We start from the raw sequence: 24,741 nt of genomic DNA, 5'->3' as shown, positions 1-24,741 counted from the left end.
CATGGGGCCGAAAATCACCACTCTGCCTCCCCACTACTCACGGCCCACCCCCTGTCCCGTGTAGTCGACACATATGTCCACGCAACCACACTCACACACACGCGCGCTTGCAGAGTCACGCACACCAGCACGCGTTCCGGCCAAGTCTGGGACGGTGCCAGAACGGGAAGGGCTTGTGGTGGGGGGGGGGGGGGGGGGCGGAGGGGCCAGCTGGAGGAGCCAGACATTTTGTACTGAAGTATTTCCAGGCCAAAAAGTGGGTGGGGAAGGTCTGGGATGATTTCATCGAATATTTCCTGCCCTGTGGCGAGGGTGGAGTGAGCAGGGTGGGTATAAAGAGGGGAGTCAGCAGCTCCCAGAACAGCAGCCTCGGGCCACTGGGTTAACAGCTGGAGTCCAGAAGGGTCCTGCCACCCCTGCCGTCCGGAGACCCAGACCCCAGAGAGGCCGCCGCCACCGCAGACACAGCCGCCCCCCAAAAACCAGAGATCCCAGGCACCGGCCAGGACTTCCAGAGAAGAGGTACGCTCTCTCTTCTCCTCTCCCCTGCTCCAGACGGACCCCCATCCCCTCCACCCCCTCCCACTTAGGCCTTCTCCCCTTACATATCTGAAGGTCAGGACGGGCGATGAAATGGGCCGCAGCTCTTTCGGCGGGACGGTGGCCAGAGCTCAGGAGAGAGAGTCGGACCACACTAGTTCTGTCCCACGCTTCCTCCCTTCAGACATCAGTTTCTCCCTCTGAGGTCACTTAATAATAATAATTATTATTATGGTATTTTTTAAGCGCTTACTATGTGCCAAGCACTGTTCTAAGCACTGGGGTAGAAACAAGGCAATCAGGTTGTCCCCCATGGGGCTCACAGTCTTAATCCCCATTTGATAGATGAGGTAACTGAGGCACAGAGAAGTTAAGTGACTTGTCCAAAGTCATTCAGCTGCTAAGTGGAGGAACCGGGAATAGAACCCACGACCTCTGACTCCCAAGCCCGTGCCGTTTCCACTAAGCCACGTGGCTTCTCACCCTTTCCTTCGTTTCCGCCCCTGAAGATCTTCAGGCCTTCTTCCTAGGTTGGGGTCAGGAAGGGATGGAATAGCAATAATAATAATGATGGTATTTATTAAGCGCTTACTCTGTGCCAGCCACTGTGCTAAGCATAGGGGTGGCTACAAGCAAATCGGGTTGGACACAGTCCCCGTCCCACATAGGGCTCCCCGCCTTAATCCCCACTTGACATATGAGGGAACTGAGGCCCAGAGAAGTGACGTGACTTGCCCGAGGTCACACAGCATAGGATGGAGGAACAGGGATTAGAAGCCAGGTCCTTCTGACGCCCAGGCCTGGGCTCTAGCCATTAGGCCGTGCTGCTTCTCGTGGAGAATGACTGGGCCAGGCCCCCTATTGAGAGGGGACAAGGAGCATTAGGGGACAGACAGACGGATGGATCATCATCATCAATCGTATTTATTGAGCGCTTACTATGTGCAGAGCACTGTACTAAGTGCTTGGGAAGTACAAATTGGCAACATATAGAGACAGTCCCTACCCAACAGTGGGCTCACAGTCTAAAAGATGGATGGATGGACAAAGAGAAACAGAGAGACAGAGAGACAGAGAGAGAGAGAAAGAGAGCAGGGAGAAGGTGAGCTCCCAGTCTCCCAAACTCTTGGCAAATGGAACCCACCATTATCCGTCTCCGTTTCCCACGCTCACGGATGCTGGGCCCTCACTTCTAGGCTGTCAGCTCGTGGTAGGGCAGGGAGCCTGCCCACTCATTCTGTTGTATTGGACTCTCCCAATAATAATAATAATAATAATGGTGAGGGTATTTGTTAGGTGCTTACTATGTGCCACGCACTGTTCTAAACTGGGGTAGATACAAGGTTATCAAGTCGTCCCACGTGGGGCTCACAATCTTCATCCCCATTTTACGGATGAGGGAACTGAGGCTCAGAGAAGTGAAGTGACTTGCCCAAAGTCACCCAGCTGACAAGTGGCGGAGCCGGGATGAGAAGCCATGACCTCTGAGTCCCAAGCCCGGGCTCTTTCCACTAAGCCATGCTGCTTCTCTTCCCAAGAGTTTAGTCCAGTGCTCTGCACACTATAAGCACTCAAGAAGGGAAGCATTGTGGTCTACTGGATAGTGCCTGGATCTGGGACTCAGAAGGATCTGGGTTCTCATCCCAGCTCTGCCACTTGTCTGTTAGGTGACTTTGGGGAAGCCACTTCACTTCTCTGGGCCTCGGTTCCCTCATCTGTAAAATGGGGATGAAGACTGAGCCCCACATGGGACAGGGACTGTGTCCGATCCGATTATCCTGTCTCCACCCCAGTGGTTAGTACAGAGCTTGGCACCTAGTAAGTTCCTAATAAGTAAATACGATTGAAAGGATGAAAGTACCACAAGTATTATTGTGGGAATAATACTTTCCATGCTGGGAAGCAGCATAGCCTAGTGGATAGAACATGAGCCTAAGAGTCAAAAGGACCGGGGTTCTAATCCTGGCTCTGCCACTTATCTGCTGGGCAAGTCACTTCACTTCTTCATGCCTCAGTTTCCTCATCTATAAAATGGGGATGAAGACTGCGAGCCCCATGTGGGACAGGGACTGTGTCCAACCCAATTTGCTTGTATTCATCCCGGTGTTTAGTACTTAGAGCTTAATAAATACCATTATTATTATTATCATCTACCCCAGCACTTCGAACAGTGCTTGACACGTAGTAAGTGCTTACCAAATACCACTCTTATTATTCTTATTCTAATGAATACGATTGATTGATTGGTTGATTGATCGACTGATCCATCTCTCCCCTACCACCCCCTCCGGCTCTTTCAGGATGCAGCTGTGGGCAGCGGTCGCCTGCCTGGTCCTGGGCCTCCTGTCCTGGGGATCGGAAGCCTGGTCCCACGGCAGCCCCTCCCGGGTGTCCCGCCTGGCCACGGACTTTGGGGTGAAGGTGTACCGGGAGGTGGTCCGGGGGTCGGGGGACCGCAACGTGGTCTTCTCGCCCTACGGCGTGTCCTCGGCGCTCGGCATGCTCCAGCTGACGGCCGCGGGGCGTACACGGAGGCAGCTCGAGGATGCCATGGGCTACAGCCTGGAAGGTAAGAGGTGGCGAGGCCAGGGTGGGATGGAGGAGGGGAGGGACTCGGGACGAGGAGGATCCCAAGGATCCTGAGTCCCAAGCCCAGGCTCTTTCCGCTAAGCCACGAAATGCTGTGGGGCTGATGGTGGAAGAATGCTTAAAAGGTTCAGGTTCAAGTCCAGAGGGTAATGCAGAAGGGAGAGAGATGAGGGCTTAGCTGGGGAATAATAACAATGATGGTATTTGTTAAGCTCTTACTATGTGCAAAGCACTGTTCTAAGCACTGGGGGGATACAAGGTGATCATGTTGTCCCACGGGGGGCTCACAGTCTTAATCCCCACTTTACAGATGAGGGAACTGAGGCCCGGAGAAGCGGTGACTTGCCCAAAGTCACAAAGCTGACAATTGGTGGAGTTGGGATTTGAACCCACGCCCTCTGACGCCAAAGCCCGGGCTCTTTCCACTGAGCCACGCTGCTTCTCTAAGACCTCTGGGAGGAGATGGGGTTTTAATGAGGTTTTGAAGGTGGGGAGAGTCTGATACAGCCCCTGTAGATGGTGAGCTCCCTGTGGGGCGGAAGCATGTCTACCGACTCTGTCGTACTGCACTCTCCCCACCGCTCTGCGCACAGTAAATACGATCCATTTCCTGATTGATCGTTGTGAAGGGAGAGAGAGTTCACAGTAAGCATTCAATAAATATGATTGATTTAACTTGTACTTCCCAAGCGCTTAGTACAGTGCTCTGCACACAGTAAGCGCTCAATAAATACGATTAATTGATTGATTGATTGATTAAGGTAAATGACCGGGTTAGATACCAGCCCGCCCGGGGCCTGGGACACGACCAAACTGAAACTTGGCCAAACTGGGGACTCTAATGACCTCTTGTTCTCGCCCAGCGCTAAGCCCTCAGTACAGTGCTCTGCCCACGGTAAGCACTCACTAAACACCAAGCGATGGACTGCGTGTGTTTTGCAGAAAAGGGCCTGGCCCTCGATCTCTGGCGGCTCAACAAGGAGCTCACAGGGCCCTGGAACAAGGACGAGGTCAGCACGGCGGACGCCATCTTCGTCCAGAGGGACGTGGAGCTGGTTCCCGGCTTCATGCCGCACTTCTTCAGGACTTTCCGGACCACGGTCAAACAAGTGGATTTCTCCGAGGTGGACCGGGCCCTCTACATCGTCAACGACTGGGTGAAGAAGCACACGGAAGGTGAGAGAGCCGGAAGGGGAGGCGTGCATCTGGGGAGGGGAAGACACACCGGCCGAGGCCCGGTTTGGTCGGGGAAGGCTGAATTTTACAGTCCGCGGGGCGGATCCATCTCCTCGGGCCTGTCGCGGAGGGTCAGCACAGAGCGTCTATGACAGGGGTTCAAGTCGCGGATCCGTGAAATCTCACTCAAATCCGGAAGGCCCCAACCCATCAGAAAGGGCAGAAAAGAGAGGGCGAAATGGCGGTCTCAGCAGAAGGCCGAGGCCGGCGGTTGTGAAGGTCAAACGGAGCCGGGAGAGCGTGCCGGATTAAAGGATTTGCTGGAACTCTAGAGAGCGGAAACTGTGAGATTCGACTGACAGGCAGACTAAGGGATGGGTGGATTAAGAGCGTGAACCCCATGTGGGACAGGGACTGTGTCCAACCTGATTAATTGTAGATCTACCCCAGAGCTTGGCACAGAGGAAGTGCTTAACAAGTGCCATAATTATCATTATCATTATTATTATTAGATAGGGGAGGAATCGATCAAATCCACCTCAGTTTCTGCAGGGCTCTTCCCATCATCCCTTCCACGGAGGGTAGGGAGGAGTTGAAGGAGTTGTGGGAATGTGGATGTTTATTGTTCTATCGTTCTCTTCATTCATTCATTCAATCGTACTTATTGAGCCCTTACTGTGTGCAGAGCACTGTATTAAGCGTTTGGAAAGTACAATTCGGCATCATATAGAGAAGAATTCGGCATCAGAGAAGCGGTGCGGCTCAGTGGAAAAAGCCCGGGCTTTGGAGTCATTCATTTATTCAATCATATTTATTGAGCGCTTACTGTGTGCAGAGCACTTTACTAAGCGCTTGGGAAGTACAAGTTAGACAGAGGTCATGGGTTCAAATCCTGACTCTGCCAATTGTCAACTGTGTGACTTTGGTCAAGTCACTTCACTTCTCCGGGCCTCAGTTATCTCATCTGTAAAATGGGGATTAAGACTGTGAGGCCCCCGTGGGACAACCTGATCACCTTGTAACCTCCCCAGCGCTTAGATTAGTGCTTTACACATAGTAGGCGCTTAATAAATGCCATAATTATTATTATTATTATATAGAGACAGTCCCTACCCAACAACGGCTCTCAGTCTAGAAGGGGGAGACAGACAGCGAAACAGAACAAGTAGACAGGTGTCAATGCCATCAAAATAAATAAAATTATAGATATATACACATCATTAATAAAATAAATAGAGTAATAAATATACACAAGTGCCGTGGGGAGGGGAAGGGGGGAGGGCAGAGGGAGGGAGTGGGGGCGATGGGGAGGTGCTTAGGTGGTTCGTATAGTGCTCTGACATGGTAAACATTCCATAAATATGAATGCATGAATACTCTCCCGAGGGCTCAGTACAGTGGTCGGCACACAATAAGCGCTCAATAAATTGATTGATTGCTTGAGGAGGTATAGGTGGTTCGTATAGTGCTCTGTACATGGTAAACATTCCACAAATATGAATGCATGAATACTCTCCCGAGGGCTCAGTACAGTGGTCGGCACACTACAAGAGCTCAATAAATTGATTGATTGCTTGAGGAGGTATAGGTTGTTCGTATAGTGCTCTGTACATGGTAAGCATTTCATAAATATGAATGCATGAATACTCTCCCAAAGGCTCAGTACAGTGCTCGGCACACAATAAGTGCTCAATAAATATGATTGATTGCTTGAGGAGGTATAGGTGGTTAGTATAGTGCTCTGTACATGGTAAGCATTTCATAAATATGAATGCATGAATACTCTCCCGAGGGCTCAGTACAGTGCTCGGCACACAATAAGCACTCAATAAATATGATTGATTGATTGCTTGAGGAGCAAGTACCCTCACTGACCGTTCCTTTTCCCCCTCAGGCGTGATCAATGACTTCCTGGGAGAGGGTGCAGTGGACCAGCTGACTCGCCTGGTGCTGGTAAACGCCCTCTCTTTCAAGGGGCAGTGGAAGCTGCCCTTCCCCCCCAAGGACACCCACAACCGGCTCTTCCATAAGTCCGACGGCAGCACCGTCTCCGTGCGCATGATGGCCCAGTTGGGCAAGTTCAACTACAGTAAGTGAGGCCACCCGCCCGCCCACCCTCCCTCACCACGGCAAAGTTCAGTCCACTTTTCCCCTCCTCCTACAGCTGGAGAACCTCCAGCGGTCGCCCATCGGCCTCCGCATCAAACGGAAACTCCTCACCGTCGGCTTTAAGGCCTTCAATCCCCTTTCCCCCTCCTACGTCAGCCCATGATTCTCAGATACCAACCCAGCCCGCACACTTCGCTCTTCTAATGACAACCTTCTCGCCGTACTTCCTTTTTGTCTCTCTCGCCGCCGACCTTTCACCCACATCCCGCCTCTGTCCTGGAATGACCTCCTTCCTCATATCCAACAGACAATCACTCTCTCCCCCTTCAAAGCCTTACTGAACTCCCATCTCCTCCAAGAGGCCTTCCCTGATGAAGCCCTCCTTTCCTCTTCTCCCACTCCCTTCTGTGTCGCCCCAACTTGCTCCCTTTATTCACCCCCTCCCAGCCCCACAGCACTTACGTCCAACTCCGTCATTTATTTATTTCTATTAATGCCTGTCTCCCCCTCTAGACTGTAAACTTGCTGTGGGCAGGGAATGTGTCAGTTTAAAGTTGTATTGCACGCTCCCAAGCGCTTCATACAGTTCTCTGAACATAGTAAGCGTTCAACAGATATAATTGACTGACTGACCATTATCCCAAAGAGGACAGCCACTTTGGGGAGGGCGGGACAGGGGTGCATTGGGGGAAAAATAAACACTGAAAGGGGGTGCCTGAAATGGAGTCAGAGGCTGTTGACAGGGAACAGGGGTGGGAGATCCAACCAAGGCCTACGAGAAAAACTGCTTTCTCGAATGCTAGACATTTCTCAGTGGATTTCTCCCCCCGTCTCCCCCTCCACCCCCAGCCGAGTTCTCCACCTCTGACGGGAACATCTACGACATCCTGGAGATGCCCTACCACGGAGATTCCCTCAGCATGATCGTCGCTGCTCCCTACGACAAGAACGTCCCCCTCTCTGCCCTCACAAGCATCCTGGATGTCCAGCTCATCGACCAGTGGAAGGGCAACATGACCAGGCTGACCCGCCTTCTGATCCTGCCCAAGTAAGTGCCGCCCTCGCCTCGCCCGCCATCTCCCCCCCAAGACTGCCGGCCTGGCACTGGGAATGTGACTAAGAAAGGACATGTGGGAGGGTGATGGGAAATCGCCAGTGGCCTGAATCTGATAAAAATCAGCACTCCCACATCTGTTGCTTTTTTTTTGTAGATGGTATTTGTTAAGTTCTTACTATGCGCCAGGTACTGTTCTAAGAGCAGGGATAGATACAAGGATAATCAGGTTGGACACAGTCCATGTCCCACACAATCCCCATTTTCCAGATGAGAGAACTGAGGTGCAGGAAAGTTAAGTGACTTGCCCAAGGTCACCCAGCAGACAAGCGGCAGAGCCAGGACTAGAACCCAGGTCCTTCTGAAACCCAAGCCTATCCATTAGGCCATGCTGCTCTTCATCTGGGGAAGGATGCAGGGAGAAAGTAGCCCCACGCCTCTGCTCGTGATTCCCCCCTCTTCCTCTGAGACCCTTAGTGATAGAAACTCAGAGAGGGATCGGGACGTCATCTAGTTCTGGATTTTTCGCTTTTCTTAAGAGACCGTTTTTCACCCCTGTCCTTCCAAAGAAAACCTGGGGGCCAGGGAGGGACAGGAAGAGGGGGATGTGAGTCCGTTTCTGCTTAAGTGACAATCCGAAACTGCAGTTCCAACGTCAGAGCCCGGTCAAAATAATGGAGATTTACGAAATCTTTCTGCGGGGGCAGGAGGCCCTTGTTGGGTAACTCCAGCACTCTAGGGAAACCTATCCCTGAGCCGCCCCCGGCCTTCAGACTTCCCGACGTTCCCAATAGCAGGCTGGGGAAGATTCTGGGGCTGGGGGGGAGAGGAGTAGAGGGGGAGGGTGGAGAGGAGCTGGGTTTTTTTTTTTTTCCAGAGCCATCTTTTCTAAATCGTGGCAATCATAATCAATCCTCCCCTGGAGAGAACTGGAGAGCCAAAAAGCCTCACGGCTTGAGTCCTCTTCACAGCTCACTCAAGAAAGCGCAATCTGCAGACCAGATTTTTTTTCTCTCTCTCTCAAACATCCTTGCCGAGGAAGAATTTGACCTTGGGCCCCAGCTTTGCTGGGGGGGAGGGGAACTCCAGGCCAAAATGGTGGGTGGATTCGGCGAGGGGACGAGAGTGGCCACGGATGGACGGGTCCATTAATGCCTGAAGTCCATCTGTCCCTGGACCCCCGGCCTCCCTCCCCGATTCTCTCACCAGCTCCTCAATCACTGTCGGCCATTAGCAGAAATTAGCCAGAGTCCTTATTCGGAAGCATTGCAGTCCAGATTATATAGGCCACAGTCAGTCGGTCAATCATATTTATCGAGCGCTTACTGTGTACAGGCCGCTATACTAAGCGCTTGGAAGAGTACAGTAGAACAGAGTTGGTGGACATGTTCCTCGGCCACTTGAGAAATGAAGCGGCGTGGACTGGTGGATAGAGTACGGTGCTTGGCACATAGTAAGCGCTTAATAAATACCATCATCATCATCACGGGACTGGGAGTCGGAAGGACTCTAATCCTGGCTCCGCCACCCATCCGCTGTGTGACCTGGAGCCAGTCACTTCACTTCTCTCGGCTCCGTTTCCCTCATCTGTAGAATGGGGACTAAGGCTGTGAGCCTTATGTGAGACATGAATTGTGTCCCACCCTATGAGCTTGTATCTACCCTAGCTTAACCCTTGGGGAAGATGTGTTCAGGAACTGAGTCTCTGTGGCATTGCAGATTCTCCCTGGAGTGTGAAGCCGACCTGAGGAGACCCTTAGAGGGCTTGGGGATGAAGGACATGTTCAAACCCAGCCTCGCTGACTTCAGTAGCCTCTCAGGTGAGGCCTCAATGGCTCCCTTTCCCTCTCTCTCTCTCTCTGTCTCTCTCTTTTTTCCCCTCTCCTTATTTCTCCCTCATCTATGTCTCACCTTCTATCTCTCCATTTCTCCCCTGACCTGGAGTCAAAAGCAGTCCAGGCAGGAAGGGGAAGAGAAAGGCAAATTCTTGCTGAGAAATGTGGCTGACTGACTCTCTATGTCTCCCTCTTTCTTGCTTTCTCTCTCTGTATCTCTCTTTTTCTTTCTGTCTCTGCCTCACCCTCTACCTCTCTGTCTCTCTCTCTCTCCCGCCCTTAAACTGGAGAGTCAAAAACAGTTTGGGTGGGAAGGGGAAGAGATCGGCGACTTCTCTCTGAGAAATGTGGCTGACTGACCTCTCTCTGTCTCCCTCTTTCTCACCCTCTCTCTCGCTCTGTGTCTCTCTCTATCTCTGCCTCTCCCTCTCTGTCTCTCTCTGTGACTCTCTTTCTCTCTCCATCTCTGCCTCACCCCCTCTCTAGCCTCTGTCTCTCTCTCTCTCCCTTCCCTAAACTGGAGAGTCAAAAACAGTGTGGGTGGGAAGGGGAAGAGATCGGTGACTTCTCTCTGAGAAATGTGGCTGACTGACCTCTCTCTGTCTCACTTTCTCTGTCTCTCTGCATCTCTCTATCTCTGTCTCACCCTCTACCTCTCTGTCTCTCTATTTCCCCTAAACGGGTGAGTCAAAAACAGTCCGGGTGGGGAGGGGCCAGAGAAAAGCAACTTTCTCTCCGAGAAATGTGGCTGACTGACAGAGTGTGGCTTCTCCTTCAGACCAAGAGGCCCTGTACGTGTCTCGGGCCCTGCAGAAAGTCAAGATTGAGGTGAACGAGAGTGGCACGGTGGCTTCCGCCGCCACAGGTACGTGAGGAAGCAGACCCTAGCTGTCGGGGGAGGGCCCTGATCGGAGAAGATGGAGGAGGAGGAGGAGGAGGAGGAGGGGGAGGAGGAGGAAGAGGAGGAGGAAGAGGAGGAGGAGGAGGAGGAAGAGGAGGAGGAGGAGGAGGGGTCCCTTTCCCCCAATTATAACCAAGATCCAGGGGCTGCCTTGGAGCAGAGTACGTGATCAGATCCCCCTCCCCTGCCTCAGCTGGAGATGCGGCAGAGGGAGCGGGGAGGCGAAGAGGAGCCCATTCCTTCATCAGTACTATTTATTGAGCACTTCCTCCGCAAAGCACTATACTAACCACTTGGGAGAGGACGATAGAGTTGGTAAACATGATCCCTGCTGCCCTCAAGGAGCTCTGATTAAGTGTTTCTTTGAGAAAAGCTCCTCCTCTGGGGGTGGTCCGTTTTCCCAGACTTTATGTCCCTACCCTGGCATTGGGCCTCACCAACTCCTTCCCCGTCTGGAACGTGGCAGGTCCTCCCCCAGCTCCTTTGGTGAGGAGGGCCTGCAGGACTTCTAAGAGTCCCGTCTTATTTTTTTCCAGCGATCAGCGTCTCCGCCCGAATGGCTCCCCTGGAAGTCATCATGGACCGGCCTTTCCTCTTCCTGGTGCGGCACAATCCCACAGGTGAGGGGTCACAGAATTCCAAAACCTCCAGGGGATTACGATGTCCCGGCCCCCCTCCCCCCACCCCCACAGGATGCTCTGAGGCCTCACCTTGCCTGAGGTCAGACAAGGGAATCCCTCCCAGTTTGTTTTTTGTTTTTTATGATGTTTGTTAAATGCTTACTATGTGTTAAACACTGTTCCAAACGCTGGGGTACATTGAAGTCTATCAGGTCAGACACAGTCCCTGTGCCATGTGGGGCTCCCAGCCTAATTAGGAGGGAGGAGGACTGAATCCCCAATTTACAGTTGAGGAAACTGAGGCCCAGAGAAGTGAAGTGATTTGCCCAAGGTCACACAGCAAGCAATTGACAGAGCCAGGATTGCCTGGGCCACGCTGCTTCTCCAGTTCACTGAGGTCTCCGAAGGAGATTTCCACCCCTCCTGAGTGACACCCCTCCCCGCTTTTCCCCTCCAGGAACCATTCTCTTCATGGGACAAGTGATGGAGCCCTGACAATCACCCATCAGCCGGACAGCCACTAATAAGAGGAACCACACAAGATAGGATCCACTGGCCATTGCTTTTTCCTCACACGAAGATCGGCCTTCTGCCTTTTGAAAAATCACCTGTTCACTGACTCAGAAACCTTGGCTCACCCTCCCCGCCGAGAAGGCGTAACCAAGGCCTCCGCTCTATTTCCTTCTCCAGCGCGGAGAAGTCCAGGGCTGGGGACAGGGTCCTTGAACCCGATTCCCTAACCGCATTCTTCCGGACGCCCGGATCACTTGGCAACCTAAGAACTCTTTGGAGGTTGACTGAGGCCCTCCTGGAAGGGGGAAGAAGAAAAGCCCGGGAAGATGGGTGGAAACGGAGGCGGTGGCCATGACGGCTGTTGTGTCCACTTCCCTGGCCCACTGAGGACACTGTCGTCCCTCTGTCCTGAGGTCGGGGGAGTCGGGGGAAAGGGTGGGTAGAGGTGAGCACCCTGGAACGAAGGCAGGATTTCCAGTCTCCCGGGAACGAGGAGGCAGGATTCTGAGACTTCTTATGAAGATACATCCACCCCTCACCTGGTTTCTTCATTCATTCATTCAGTCAATCGTATTTATTGAGCGCTTACTGTGTGCAGGGCCCTGTACGAAGCACCCTCTCCTACCACCCGGTAGCCGAGATGACTGGACTAGAGTGGACCTGTTTACCAAGAAAGCGAATACCTGGCTCCCCCCTTGCCCCTTAACTTCCAGGCGGAGCCGGAGAATGTCCGGATAAGCGGATGTGCCGGGATTTTCTCCCCAACTTCCCGATTGGCAGAAAGAGGCCCCGGCTGTACGCGTGAACGTTACCTCTACCCCTGCCCTCGTGTGCCTGAGACAGAAAGGAATGTAAATGAGATTAATATATAGATAAAGATTATATATGTATATATAAACTACATCAGCGTCGTACTTTGCACTTAGGTCGTGTTTGTGTACTAGGGGTCATAACTGGAATCCGGAAGCTTTTCGATATTTTTCCCCAATTATCCTGGTGGAAACTGCTGAACTAAGGGACCTAAATGGAGGTGAGAGAGAGAGACAGACAAAGAGAGAGACAGAGACAGAGAGAGACAGAGACACAGAGAGAGACACAGAGACACAGAGAGAGACAGAGACAGAGAGAGCAGCAGCGCCACCTTGTGGCTGCAAGGACACCACACCCTTCTCCCTTCCCTGCCCTCCTCAGTGATGATGATGACGATAATAATAATAATAATGATAGCATTTATTAAGCGCTTACTACGTGCAAAGCACTGTTCTAAGCGCTGGGGAGATTACAAGGCAATCAGATTGTCCCCCAGGGGGCTCCCGGTCTTAATCCCCATTTTACAGATGAGGGAACTGAGGCCCAGAGAAGTGAAGTGACCTGCCCAAAGTCACACAGATGATGGCATTTATTAAGCACTTACTATATGCAAGGCGCTGTTCTTAGCGCTGGGGAGGTTACAAGGTGATCAGGCTGTCCCACGGGGGGCTCACAGTCTTCATCCCCATTTGACAGATGGGGGAACTGAGGCCCAGAGAAGTGAAGTGACTTGCCCCAAGTCACCCAGCTGACAATTGGCAGAGCTGGGATTTGAACCCATGATCTCTGACTCCAAAGCCCGAGTTCTTTCCACTGAGCCACGCTGCTGCTTCTCCAGTGACCACAGTGGGACATCCCTGGGCACATGAGGGGAGAAGGGGAAGCTTGGGGGTGATGCTCTACTCTCTCTTCCTGTGGGAATGAAAGGGATTCCCCAGCTCCAGGAGGAAGGCGCTTCCCTCTTTCAGATAGGGGAAAAGCATGGCCCCTTCCCTCCCAGATTTGTGGGGCAGTGGACCACTCCCACCCACCCCCAATCACTTTTCGGGGCTACCCTAGGGGTTGAGAGCTTTTTTTTTCTTTCAGAGAGAGGTGGGAGAGGGTATAGGCCCTGGTGACCAACCGTGAGGGGGGAAAATGTGCCCCAAACTGATGCTTCCCAACCACACGGACTCCGGTGCCCATTGGGGGGAAAGGATTCATTCATTCATTCAATCATATTTATTGAGCGCTTACTGTGTGCAGAGCACTGTACTAAGCGCTTGGGAAGTACAAGGATCTGGATTGAGGGGTGGGAGAGGTGACCGGGGAGATTGTTCCTCGATGTCCCTTTGTCAGCCCACCACAGACTGCCCCTTCCTCACCGTCCCCTCCCGACCCCCGTTCTCCCTCTTCGTTATGCCCACCCAGTACCTAGAGCCAAACCAGGCCTGGCTTCTTACCACAGATTGAACACAGGGTTGTGTATCTTGTCGCACTTTTGATATGTACATGACAAGGGGAATTTTAAAAATAAAAAGAGAAATGACAAAATGAGAGCCGGCTCTGTCTCTCTCCCCCTACCCCCCTTCCCAACGCAAACTCGGTCATCTCCCCGCTCTAGGCCATGAGAGCCCTTTGAGGAAGGGGTCCGGCCTTCCAATGCTGTAGTCCTCTCTGGAGCAGTCAGTGCAGCACAGAGATGTATCCGTGGCCCTTCAAGACCCTACTGAGAGCTCACCTCCTCCAGGAGGCCTTCCCAAACTGAGCTCCTTCCTTCCTCTCCCCCTCGTCCCCCTCTCCATCCCCCCATCTTACCTCCTTCCCTTCCCCACAGCACCTGTATATATGTATATATGTTTGTACAGATTTATTACTCTATTTATTTATTTTACTTGTACATATCTATTCTATTTATTTTATTTTGTTAGTATGTTTGGTTTTGTTCTCTTTCTCCCCCTTTTAGACTGTGAGCCCACTGTTGTCCAATGCTGTAGTCCTCTCTGGAGCAGTCAGTGCAGCGCAGAGATGTATCCGTGGCCCTTCAAGGCCCTACTGAGAGCTCACCTCCTCCAGGAGGCCTTCCCAGACTGAGCCCCTTCCTTCCTCTCCCCCTCGTCCCCCCTCCATCCCCCCCATCTTACCTCCTTCCCTTCCCCACAGCACCTGTATATATGTATATATGTTTGTACAGATTTATTACTCTATTTATTTATTTATTTATTTTGCTTGTACATATCTATTCTATTTATTTTATTTTGTTAGTATGTTTGGTTTTGTTCTCTTTCTCCCCCTTTTAGACTGTGAGCCCACTGTTGAGTAGGGACTGTCTCTATATGTTGCCAACTTGGACTTCCCAAGCGCTTAGTACAGTGTTCTGCACACAGTAAGCGCTCAATAAATACGATTGATTGATTGATTGGTGGAGTCGCTATGGGTCGGGGGATGACTCCGCAGCGTAAGACCAGACATATTCACTGTGGGTGGGGAACAGGTCATCCAACTCTGCTGTATTGTATTCTCCCAAGCCTTAGTCCAACGCTGTGTACCCAGTAAGCACTCAGTAAGTATGATTGATTGATAGTCTTTATAATAATAATAATAATAATGGCATTTATTAAGCGCTTTCTATGTGCCAAGCACTGTTCTAAGCGTTGGGGAGGTTGCAAGGTGATCAGGTTGTCCCACGGGGGGCTCACAGTCTTCAACCCCATTTTCCAGGTGAGGGAACTGAGGCCCAGACAAGTGAAGTGACTTGCCCAAAGTCACACAGCTGACAAGTGGCGGAGCCGGGATTTGAACCCACAACCTCTGACTCCAAAGCCTGGGCTCTTTCCACTGAGCCACACTGCTTCTCTACCTTCTATTTGTTTGTTCAATCGCATTTATTGTTAATATGTTTTGTTCTCTGTCTCCCCCTTCTAGACTGTGAGCCCACTGTTGGGTAGGGACCGTCTCTATATGTTGCCAACTTGGACTTCCCAAGCACTTAGTCCAGTGCTGTGCACACAGTAAGCGCTCAATAAATACGATTGAATGAATGCATTTATTGAGCGCTCACTGTGTGCAGAGCACTGTACTATGCGCTTGGGAGCGTACAACACTTTTCCTCATCTCCCACTCCCTTCTGCACTGCTCTGACTTGCTTGCTCCCTTTGCTCTTCCCCCCTCCCAGCCCCACACCACTTATACACATATCTGACATTTTATTTATCCCTTTGCCGTTCCCTGTTTTTAGCCCCAAAACACTTATGTACATATCTGTAATTTTATTTACTTGTATTGCCGTCTGACTCTCACCGTCTAGGCTGTGAGCTCATTGTGGGCAGGGAATGCCACTGTTTATTGTTGCCTTGAACTCTCCCAAGCGCTTAATACAGTGCTCCGCACACAGTAAGCGCTCAATAAATGCGACTGAATGAATGAACAGTGGGCAGACACATTCCCTACCCACAACGAGCTCCTCTTACCATCCTTACCGGATTCAGAGCCAAGATCTAACCATTGTTAGGAAAACGGCGACTCGTATCTCAGCCTCCATTCTTCCGAAATGGAAGTTGCCTTAGCTTAGAACAGTGCTTGGCACAAGTAAGCGCTTAACAAATACCATAATTATTATTATTATGAACTTCTCTGTGCCTCAGTTACCTCATCTGTCAAATAAAGATTAAGACTGTGAGTCCCATGTGGGACAGGGATTATGTCCAACCTGATTAGTTTGTAACTTCCCCAGTGCTAAGAACAGTGCTTGACACATAGTAGGCGCTTAGCAAATATCATTATTATTATTATTGTTATTATAACCAGTGTGTCACTGAGAACCTCCTGTTTCAGGGTTCTAGATTCATTCATTCAATCAATCAATCGTATTTATTGAGCGCTTACTGTGTGCAGAGCACTGTACTAAGCGCTTGGGAAGTACAAGTTGGCAACATATAGAGACGGTCCCTACCCAACAGTGGGCTCACAGTCTAGAAGACCAAACCAAGTCAAGTACAGTGCTTTCCACACAGTAAGCGCTCAATAAATACCACTGAATGAATGAATGAACAACCAGGGAGAGTTGTATGCCAGGGGAGGACTGGTCTCAATAGTCTCTTCAGTCAATCAATACATTAATCAATCAATCAATCAATCGTATTTATTGAGTGCTTACTGTGTGCAGAGCACTGTACTAAGCGCTTGGGAAGTACAAGTTGGCAACATATAGAGACAGTCCCTACCCAACAGTGGTCTAGAATCAATCAATCAATCAATCGTATTTATTGAGCACTTACTGTGTGCAGAGCACTGTACTAAGTGCTTGGGAAGCCCAAGTTGGCAACATCTAGGGATGGTCCCTACTCAACAGTGGGCTCACAGTCTAGAAGGGGGAGACAGGGAACAAAACAAAACATATTAACAAAATAAAATAAATAGGATAGATATGTACAAGTAAAATAGAAGAGGGAGACAGACAACAAGACAAAACATATTAACAAAATAAAATAAATAGAATGGCATTTATTAGGCGCTTACTGTGAGCAGAGAACTGAACTCCGCAGCTGGGAGAGGGCAGTACACTAGAGTTGGTAGATGCCATCCCTGCCCTCAAGGAGCTTACAGTCTACTGAGAAGCAGCGTGGCTCAGTGGAAAGAGCCCGGACTTTGGAGTCAGAGGTCATGGGTTCAAATCCCGGCTCCACCAATTGTCAGCTGTGTGACTTCGGGCAAGTCACTTAACTTCTCTGGGCCTCAGTTTCCTCATCTGTAAAATGGGGATGAAGACTGCGAGCCCCCTGTGGGACAACCTGATCACCTTGTAACCTTCCCAGTGCTTAGAACAGTGTTTTGCACATAGTAAGTGCTTAATAAATGCCATTATTATTATTATTATTATTACTGTGTGCAGAGCACTGTACTAAGTGCCTGGGACCGTACAATACAACAGAGTTGGTCGATATAATCCCTGCCCCTCAGAAGCTTCCAGTCTAGAGGGAGGGGCTTACAGTTTTCTTCCCCAACTTGGTTCCTTAGAGATGATCAAAGGGCCAGGGGGAATCAAGCCCCCTTCCAGGCGGGTTCCAAATAGCTCACTTCTTGTCAAATATCTCGCCAGCCCACCATGCCAAATCTATTCTATTTATTTTATTTTGTTAGTATGTTTGGTTTTGTTCTCTGTCTCCCCCTTTTAGACTGTGAGCCCACTGTTGGGTAGGGACTGTCTCTATATGTTGCCAATTTGGACTTCCCAAGCACTTAGTTCAGTGCTCTGCACATAGTAAGCGCTCAATAAATACGATTGATGATGATGATGATGATGCCGTTCTCTCGCTCCTTTCGTCGTCCGGTTCAGAGAACACAACCATGTTGGCCTGCGGCCAGACATTTTCCCAAAGCCCTCCCCCGTGTCATAGAAGGATCATTAAACATGGTTTCCTCCCCTATCTTTATTGTTTTTAGTGTCTTTCTCCCCCGCTATCTTATAAAACCCTTGAGGGCAGGGATTACAGAAGCAGCATGGCATACTGGTGCTCTGCGCACCGTAAGCGCTCAATAAATACGATTGAATGAGTGAATGAATACTGGCTGCAGCACGGACCGAGAGTCAGAAGATCAATCAATCAAGCAATCAATCAATCGTATTTATTGAGCACTTACGGTGTGCAGAGCACTGTACTAAGCGCTTGGGAAGTCCAAGTTGGCAATGTATAGAGACAGTCCCTACCCAACAGTGGGCTCACAGTCTAAAAGGGGGAGCCAGACAACAAAACCAAACATACTAACAAAATAAAATAAATAGAATAGATATGTACAAGTAAAATAAATAGAGTAATAAATATGTACAAACATATGTACATATATACAGGTGCTGTGGGGAAGGGAAGGCGGTAAGATGGGGGGGATGGAGAAGGGGACGAGGGGGAGAGGAAGGAAGGGGCTCATGGGTTCTAATCCCGGCTCTGCCACTTGTCTGCTGTGTGACTTTGGGCAAGTCACTTAACTTCTCTGGACCTCAGTTACCTCATCTGTAAAATGGGGATTGAGACTGTGAGCCCCACGCAGGACAGGGGATGTGTCATCATCATCAATCGTATTTATTGAGTGCTTACTGTGTGCAGAGCACTGTTCTAAGCGCTTGGGAAGTACAACTTAGCAACATATAGAGACAGTCCCTACCCAACAGTGGGCTCACAGTCTAAAATATGTGTCCAACTCGATTTGCTTGTAACCACCCCAGTGCTTAGTACAGTGCCTGGCATGTAGTAAGCACTTAATACCATCAGGACTACTAATACTATTGTACTCTCCCAAGAGCCAAGTAGAGTGTTCCGCAAAGAGTAAACCCTCAATAAATGGTAATGATTGCACCCTCAGACCCCTGGCTATCCTAACAATCAATCAGTAAATCAATCAATAGTATCTACTGAGGGCTTACTCTGAACAGAGCACTATAATAAACATTTGACATAATTAAATATAGTTAGTAGACATGAGCTAACTGTAGGTGCCAGTTGTTGTACTGTACTCTCCTAAGTGCATAATACAGTGCATTGTACACAGTAAGTGCTCAATAAATATGATTGAATGAATGAAGTGCTTAGTACAGTGCTCTGCACATAGTAAGCGCTCAATAAATACGATTGATTGATTGATTGATTGAATGATCTTTGGCCGCAAGAATTTTACAATCTAGTAGGATACACAAAAATTAAAATAAATTATAGGTGGGGGAAAGCAATAGAGGATAAATACACGTGTGTGTTTTTGTGTGTGTGTATGCATGCAGTTGGGGTGGGGTGGGAGTGAGTAGCCCAGTGTTTAGGTGACAAAGAAGTGCAGTAGGGGGAGGAAATAGATGGGGAAATGAGAGATTAATCAGGGAATGATAACAATTGTGATATTCGTTAAGCACTTATTATTACTCTATTTTATTTGTACATATTTATTCTATTTTGTTAATATGTTTTGTTTTGTTCTCTATCTCCCCCTTCTAGACTGTGAGCCCACTGTCGGGTAGGGACCGTCTCTATATGTTGCCAACTTGTACTTCCCAAGCACTTAATACAGTGCTCTGCACACAGTAAGCGCTCAATAAATACGATTGAATGAATGAATGAATGAATGAATGAATGAGCCAGGCACTGCACTAAACCCTGGGATGAATACAAGCAAATCGGGTTGGACACAGTCCCTGTTAATCCCCATTTTACAGATGAGGGAACTAAGGCACAGGGAAGTGAAGTGACTTGTTCAAGGCCATACACCAGACAAATGGTGGAGCCGGGATTAGAACCCAGGTCCTTCTGACTTCCAAGCCCGGGCTTCCACCCACTAGACCACGCTGCTTCTCAGCATGGGAAGGCCTCTTGGAGGAGCTTTATTTTGTTTTGTTAATATGTTTTGTTCTCTGTCTCCCCCTTCTAGACTGTGAGCCCGCTGTTGGGTCGGGACCGTCTCTATGTGTTGCCAACTTGTGCTTCCCAAGCGCTTAGTCCAGTGCTCTGCACACAGTAAGCGCTCAATAAATATGATTGAATGAATGAATGAGCTGTGAATTCAGAAGGGAATTGAAGATGGGGAGAGCAGTGGGCTGATGGAGATGAAGTAGAAGGGAATTCCAGGGAGAAGTGAGCACTGAGCCAGAGGTCGGTGGTGAGGGAGAGAGAAAGAGATAAGAAAGAGGCACAGTGAGTAGGTTGGCTCCCCCTTTTAGACTGTGAGCCCAATGTTGGGTAGGGACTGTCTCTATATGTTGCCAATTTGTACTTCCCAAGCGCTTAGTACAGTGCTCTGCACATAGTAAGCGCTCAATAAATATGATTGATTGATTGATTAAGGAGCATCATCTCTGCCCCCTGCCCAGTATTTTGTCCACAGCTGGTCCAGGGCTAAAAATAGCCTCAAGGCCACCAGGAAAAGGAACGTCTCATAAACATGAGGAGCGTAAACTTTGTCCAAGAAGGGCAAAGTTTATTAAGCGTCTTTTACGATCCCGCTACCTGTCTTCCTTTCGACCTGGGCACCCGGCCAGCGATCTCAGATGGAAAGAGTGATATTTGCCCTCCCCTACCTGCAGCTTCTCCGAGTCATGGTGAACTTCCAGTTTCTGGGTTGCTGAACTCTGCACCCTGAGCGGGTCTGTTGTTTTTTTTTTTTAATCGTTTGGTATTTTTTAATGGTATTTGTTAAGCCCTTACTATGTGCCAGGAACTGTACTAAGGACTGGGGTAGATACAAGCTAATCAGGTTGGATGCAGTCCCTGTCCCACGTGGGGCTCACAGTCTTAATCCCCATTTTACAGGTGGGGATACTGAGGTACAGAAAAGTGACTTGCCCAAGGTCACGCAGCAGACAAGTGGCGGAGTTGGGATTAGAACCAAGGTCCTTTTGATTCCCAGGCCCGGGCTCAGGTGAGTTCTGCAGGACTGCATAGGGCTTATCTCTCTCTCTCGTATTCATTCAATCATATTTATTGGGCGCTTACTGTTTGCAGAGCACTGTACTACGAGCTTGGGAGAGTACAATACAAGAATATAATACAAGTCATTTCACTTCTCTGAGCCTCAGTTACCTCATCTGTAAAATGGGGATGAAGACTGTGAGCCCCGCGTGGGACAACCTGATCACCTTGTAACCTCCCCAGCACTTAGAACAATGCTTTGCACATAGTAAGCACTTAATAAATGCTATTATAAAAAAAAAGAATAAACAGACACATTCCCTGCCCGCAACAAGCTTACAGTCTAGAGTGGGAGACAAGACATTAATATAAATAAATAAATGACAGACACGGATATAAGTGGTATGGGGCTGTGGGGGTTTCATTCATTCAATCATCTTTATTGAGCACTTACTGTGTGCAGAGCACTGGGAGCAAGTCAGGACAATGCAGAAGGGAGAGGGAGAAGGGGATTCCATCCCCCCCGCCTTACCGCCTTCCCTTCCCCACAGCACCTGTATATATAATTGTACATATTTATTACTCTATTTATTTTACTTGTACATATCTATTCTATTTATTTTATTTTGTTAATATGCTTGGTTTTGTTCTCTGTCTTCCCCTTCTAGACTGTGAGCCCACTGTTGGGTAGGGACCGTCTCTATATGTTGCCAGCTTGGACTTCCCAAGCGCTTAGTACAGTGCTCTGCACACAGTAAGCGCTCAATAAATACGATTGATTGATTGATTGATTGATTGAAAGTCCTCTTGGAGGAGATGTGCCTTCAATAAGGCTTTGAATAATAATTGCGGTATGTGTTAAATACTTACTATGTGCAAAGCACTGTACTAAGCGCTAGGGTGGATCCAAGCAAATCGGATTGGACACAGTCCCTGTCCCTATTGAGGCTCACAGCCTCAATCTCCATTGTACAGAAGAGGTAACCGAGGCTCAGAGAAGTAAAGTGACTTGCCCAAGGTCACCCAGCAGACATTCATTCAAGAAACGTGGCGGAGCCGGGATCTGAACCCATGACCTTCTGACTCCCAGCTCCCGGCGTCTATCCACTAGGCCGTGATGCTTCTTTTTGAAGCGGAGGAGAGTCATTGTCTGGCTGAGACTGTACTTTCCAAGCGCTTAGTACAGTGCTCTGCACACAGTAAGCGCTCAATAAATTAAATGAATGAATGAACGATATGAGGAGGGAGGGCAGTCCAGAACAGAGGTGAGAGGTGGGCGTGGGGTCGGCGGCGAGATGGACTCCCCCACCTCGCCCACTGTGGCACCAGGAGCAGGCACAGCCGGGTAAACTGAGTCTAGACGTCCTGCGTGCGATTTCTATCTGGCCACTAGGGGTCGCTTCAACACCAGGGAAAAGCCCTGCTCCAGAACCGCTGGATTCCGCCAGGAACATATTTCCCTTCATTCGCTTTTTCTTTACTTTTTCTTTGTTTTTATACTGTTTGTGAAGCGCTTACTATGTGCCAGGCACTGTACTAAGCGCTGGGGAAGATACAAAGTTAATGAGGTTGGACATTAGCCCCTGTCCCACGTGGGGCTCACAGTTTTAATCCCCCATTTTCCAGATGAGGGAACTGAGGCCCAGAGAAGTGAAGTGACATTATAATGTTGGCATTTTGTTAAGCGCTTACTATGTGCAAAGCACTGTTCTAAGCGCTTGGGGGGATACAAAGTGATCAGGTTGTCCCACGTGGGGCTCACAGTCTTAATCCCCATTTTACAGATGAGGGAACTGAGGCTCAGAGAAGTGAAGTGATTTGCCCAAGGTCACACAGCAGACATGTGGCGGAGCCAGGATTCGAACCCATGACCTCTGACTCCAAAGCCCGTGCTCTTTCCACTGAGTCACGCTGCTTCTCATTATTATTATTATTATTGTTGTTGTTGTTGTTGTTGTTGTTGCTGCTGCTGCTGTTGCTGTTATTATTATTATTATGTGCCGTCGAGTCCAATTCATAGCGACTCCAAGGATATACTTTCTCCAGAACGTCATTCATTCATTCAATCGTATTTATTGAGCGTTGACTGTGTGGAGAGCACTGGACTAAGCGCTTGGGAAGTACAAATCCGCAACATATAGAAATGGTCCCTACCCAACAGCGGGCTCACAGTCTAGAAATGCACATTATTAACAAAATAAGTAGAATAATAAGTATGTCCTCTGCCATAATCCACAACCTTTCCAAGCGCCCAGTACCGTGTTCTGCACATAGCGCTCAATAAATGCCATTAAAAAAACAAACAAGATATAAACGAAGGGAGTCTCCGAAAATACCTCCAGGGTCTGTGATCCCGGCTTGATCCAATCAATTAATCCATCAACAATCAACCCCAAGAGACCACCGCTCTCTCCATCTTCAAAGTCTATTAAAGCTATAGTTCCTCCAAAAGGCTTCCCACGACAAACTTCTCAGTGCTCAATAAATAGCACTGATTGATCGAGGGCTACGCATTGGACTGAGCACTTGGGAGCGTGTAACAGAAGCAAGACAGCGTGGCCTATTGGAAAGAAGACCTGGGTTCTAATCCCGGCACCACCACTTTGCTGTGTGACTTTGGGCAAGTCGCTTGACTTCCCTCTTACCTCATTTGTAAAATCGGGATAAGGACTGTGAGCCCTATGTGGGACAGGGACTGTGTCCAACCAAATTAGCTTGTATTTACCCCAACAGTTAGTACAGTTAACCCCCATTGTACTTAACCCCATTTGTGTCTTGATGTGTAAAATGCTTAGATATCGTAGCCTGTGGAAAAACTTTGTTCAACCAGTTTTTTCAGGTAGCAATTGAACTTTTTTCCCCTTTTCCTTCCCAACTCAACTCACATTTATCCCCTTCCTTTAACCCTCATGCTCTCTTACCCTTTGTTTCCTCTCCTCACTTTAAAAATACCTTTGTCCCCTGACCAATTACCGTTTTGATCTTTTAAAGCCCTCATATTTTCCTTTACCTCTTCTTCTCCCCTGTTCTCAATTCGCTCTCTTCCCACTTGATTTCCCCACTCCCTCGCATTTTCTCCTTCTCCCCTTATATCTATCACTCTTTTTTGTCTTTTCTTCAGGCATCTCACCTTTCCTTCGTATTCCCTTCGCCAGTAGCAACTTGGTGTTCATTCAATCATATTTATTGAGCGCTTACTGTGTGCAGTCCAGTAGTTTTCTCCTTCCCCCTTAGACTGAGAGCCCCACGTGGGGCAGGGACTGTGCCCGATTTGATTATCCTATATTTTCCTCAGCGCTTAGCACAGTGCTTGGGCTCATAGTAAACCCTTAACAAATGCCACAGTTATTATTAGGAGAGGGTGACCGAGTTCTGAGTAGGGGAAGGAGGGTATACCACATTTTGGAGGTTATCCATCGGTCAATGGTGTTTACAGCGCTTTGCACATAGTAAGCGCTTAATAAATGCCATTATTATCATCATCATCATCATCGACCGTATTTATTGAGCGCTTACTGTGTGCAGAGCACTGTACTAAGCGCTTGGGAAGTCCAAGTTGGCAACATAGAGAGACAGTCCCTACCCAATAGTGGGTTCACAGTCTAAAAGGGGGAGACAGAGAACAAAACCAAACATACTAACAAAATAAAATAAATAGAATAGATATGTACATGTAAAATAGAGTAATAAATATGTACAAACATATATACATATATACAGGTGTATATATACATATACAGGTATAATACTCATATATTAGGAGTGCTTACTATGTACAGAGCACTGTACTAAGCACTTAGGAGAGTACGACAGAGTTGACAGATATGTCCACTGCCCACCCTGTCTCCGATTTCTTCTTTAGCTGACTGTTTTTCTTTCTGGAACTTGGGTGAGGCTGAAATGGAAGATGTTCAACTTGCTTCTGAGACAATCAATCAATGGTATTTATTGAGGGCTTACGGCGTGCAGAGCACTATACTAAGCGCTTGGGAGAACACAATATAACAGAGTCGATCGGTCAAAACTAAGTACTAAGAGGGCCCAAATGATATCTCTTATCCATCAATCAATCAATCAATCAATCGTATTTATTGAGCGCTTACTATGTGCAGAGCACTGTACTAAGCGCTTGGGAAGTACAAATTGGCATCACATAGAGACAGTCCCTACCCAACAGTGGGCTCACATGGCCCTAAACCCTACAGGGCTCTGCCACTTGACAACTGTGTGA

General features: G+C 49.0%; 1 protein-coding gene across 1 annotated transcript; it reads left to right on the top strand.

Annotated features, from left to right (window-relative positions):
- Nucleotides 1-297: 297 nt before the first annotated feature.
- Nucleotides 298-12,229, top strand: SERPINE1 (serpin family E member 1). The gene is made up of 9 exons (XM_038768665.1): nucleotides 298-522; nucleotides 2,841-3,130; nucleotides 4,072-4,305; nucleotides 6,200-6,394; nucleotides 7,264-7,462; nucleotides 9,188-9,288; nucleotides 10,082-10,168; nucleotides 10,741-10,824; nucleotides 11,282-12,229. The coding sequence occupies exons 2-9, from the start codon at nucleotides 2,842-2,844 to the stop codon at nucleotides 11,317-11,319; spliced, it is 1,227 nt and encodes a 408-aa protein (XP_038624593.1). The 5' UTR covers nucleotides 298-522; nucleotide 2,841; the 3' UTR covers nucleotides 11,320-12,229.
- Nucleotides 12,230-24,741: the final 12,512 nt, after the last annotated feature.

This window comes from Tachyglossus aculeatus, chromosome Y4 (assembly GCF_015852505.1).
Source record: "Tachyglossus aculeatus isolate mTacAcu1 chromosome Y4, mTacAcu1.pri, whole genome shotgun sequence".
Taxonomy (NCBI): Eukaryota; Metazoa; Chordata; class Mammalia; order Monotremata; family Tachyglossidae; genus Tachyglossus; species Tachyglossus aculeatus.
This window is presented reverse-complemented; position numbering and strand designations above follow the sequence as displayed.

Bases quoted from the DNA above. Each gene is read 5' to 3' on its own strand.
- SERPINE1 (XM_038768665.1), top strand. From the start codon at position 2,842: ATGCAGCTGTGGGCAGCGGTCGCCTGCCTGGTCCTGGGCCTCCTGTCC. The intron at 6,395-7,263 runs GTAAGTGAGGCC...CTCCACCCCCAG, and splicing joins GTTGGGCAAGTTCAACTACA to CCGAGTTCTCCACCTCTGAC. The intron at 9,289-10,081 runs GTGAGGCCTCAA...CTTCTCCTTCAG, and splicing joins TGACTTCAGTAGCCTCTCAG to ACCAAGAGGCCCTGTACGTG.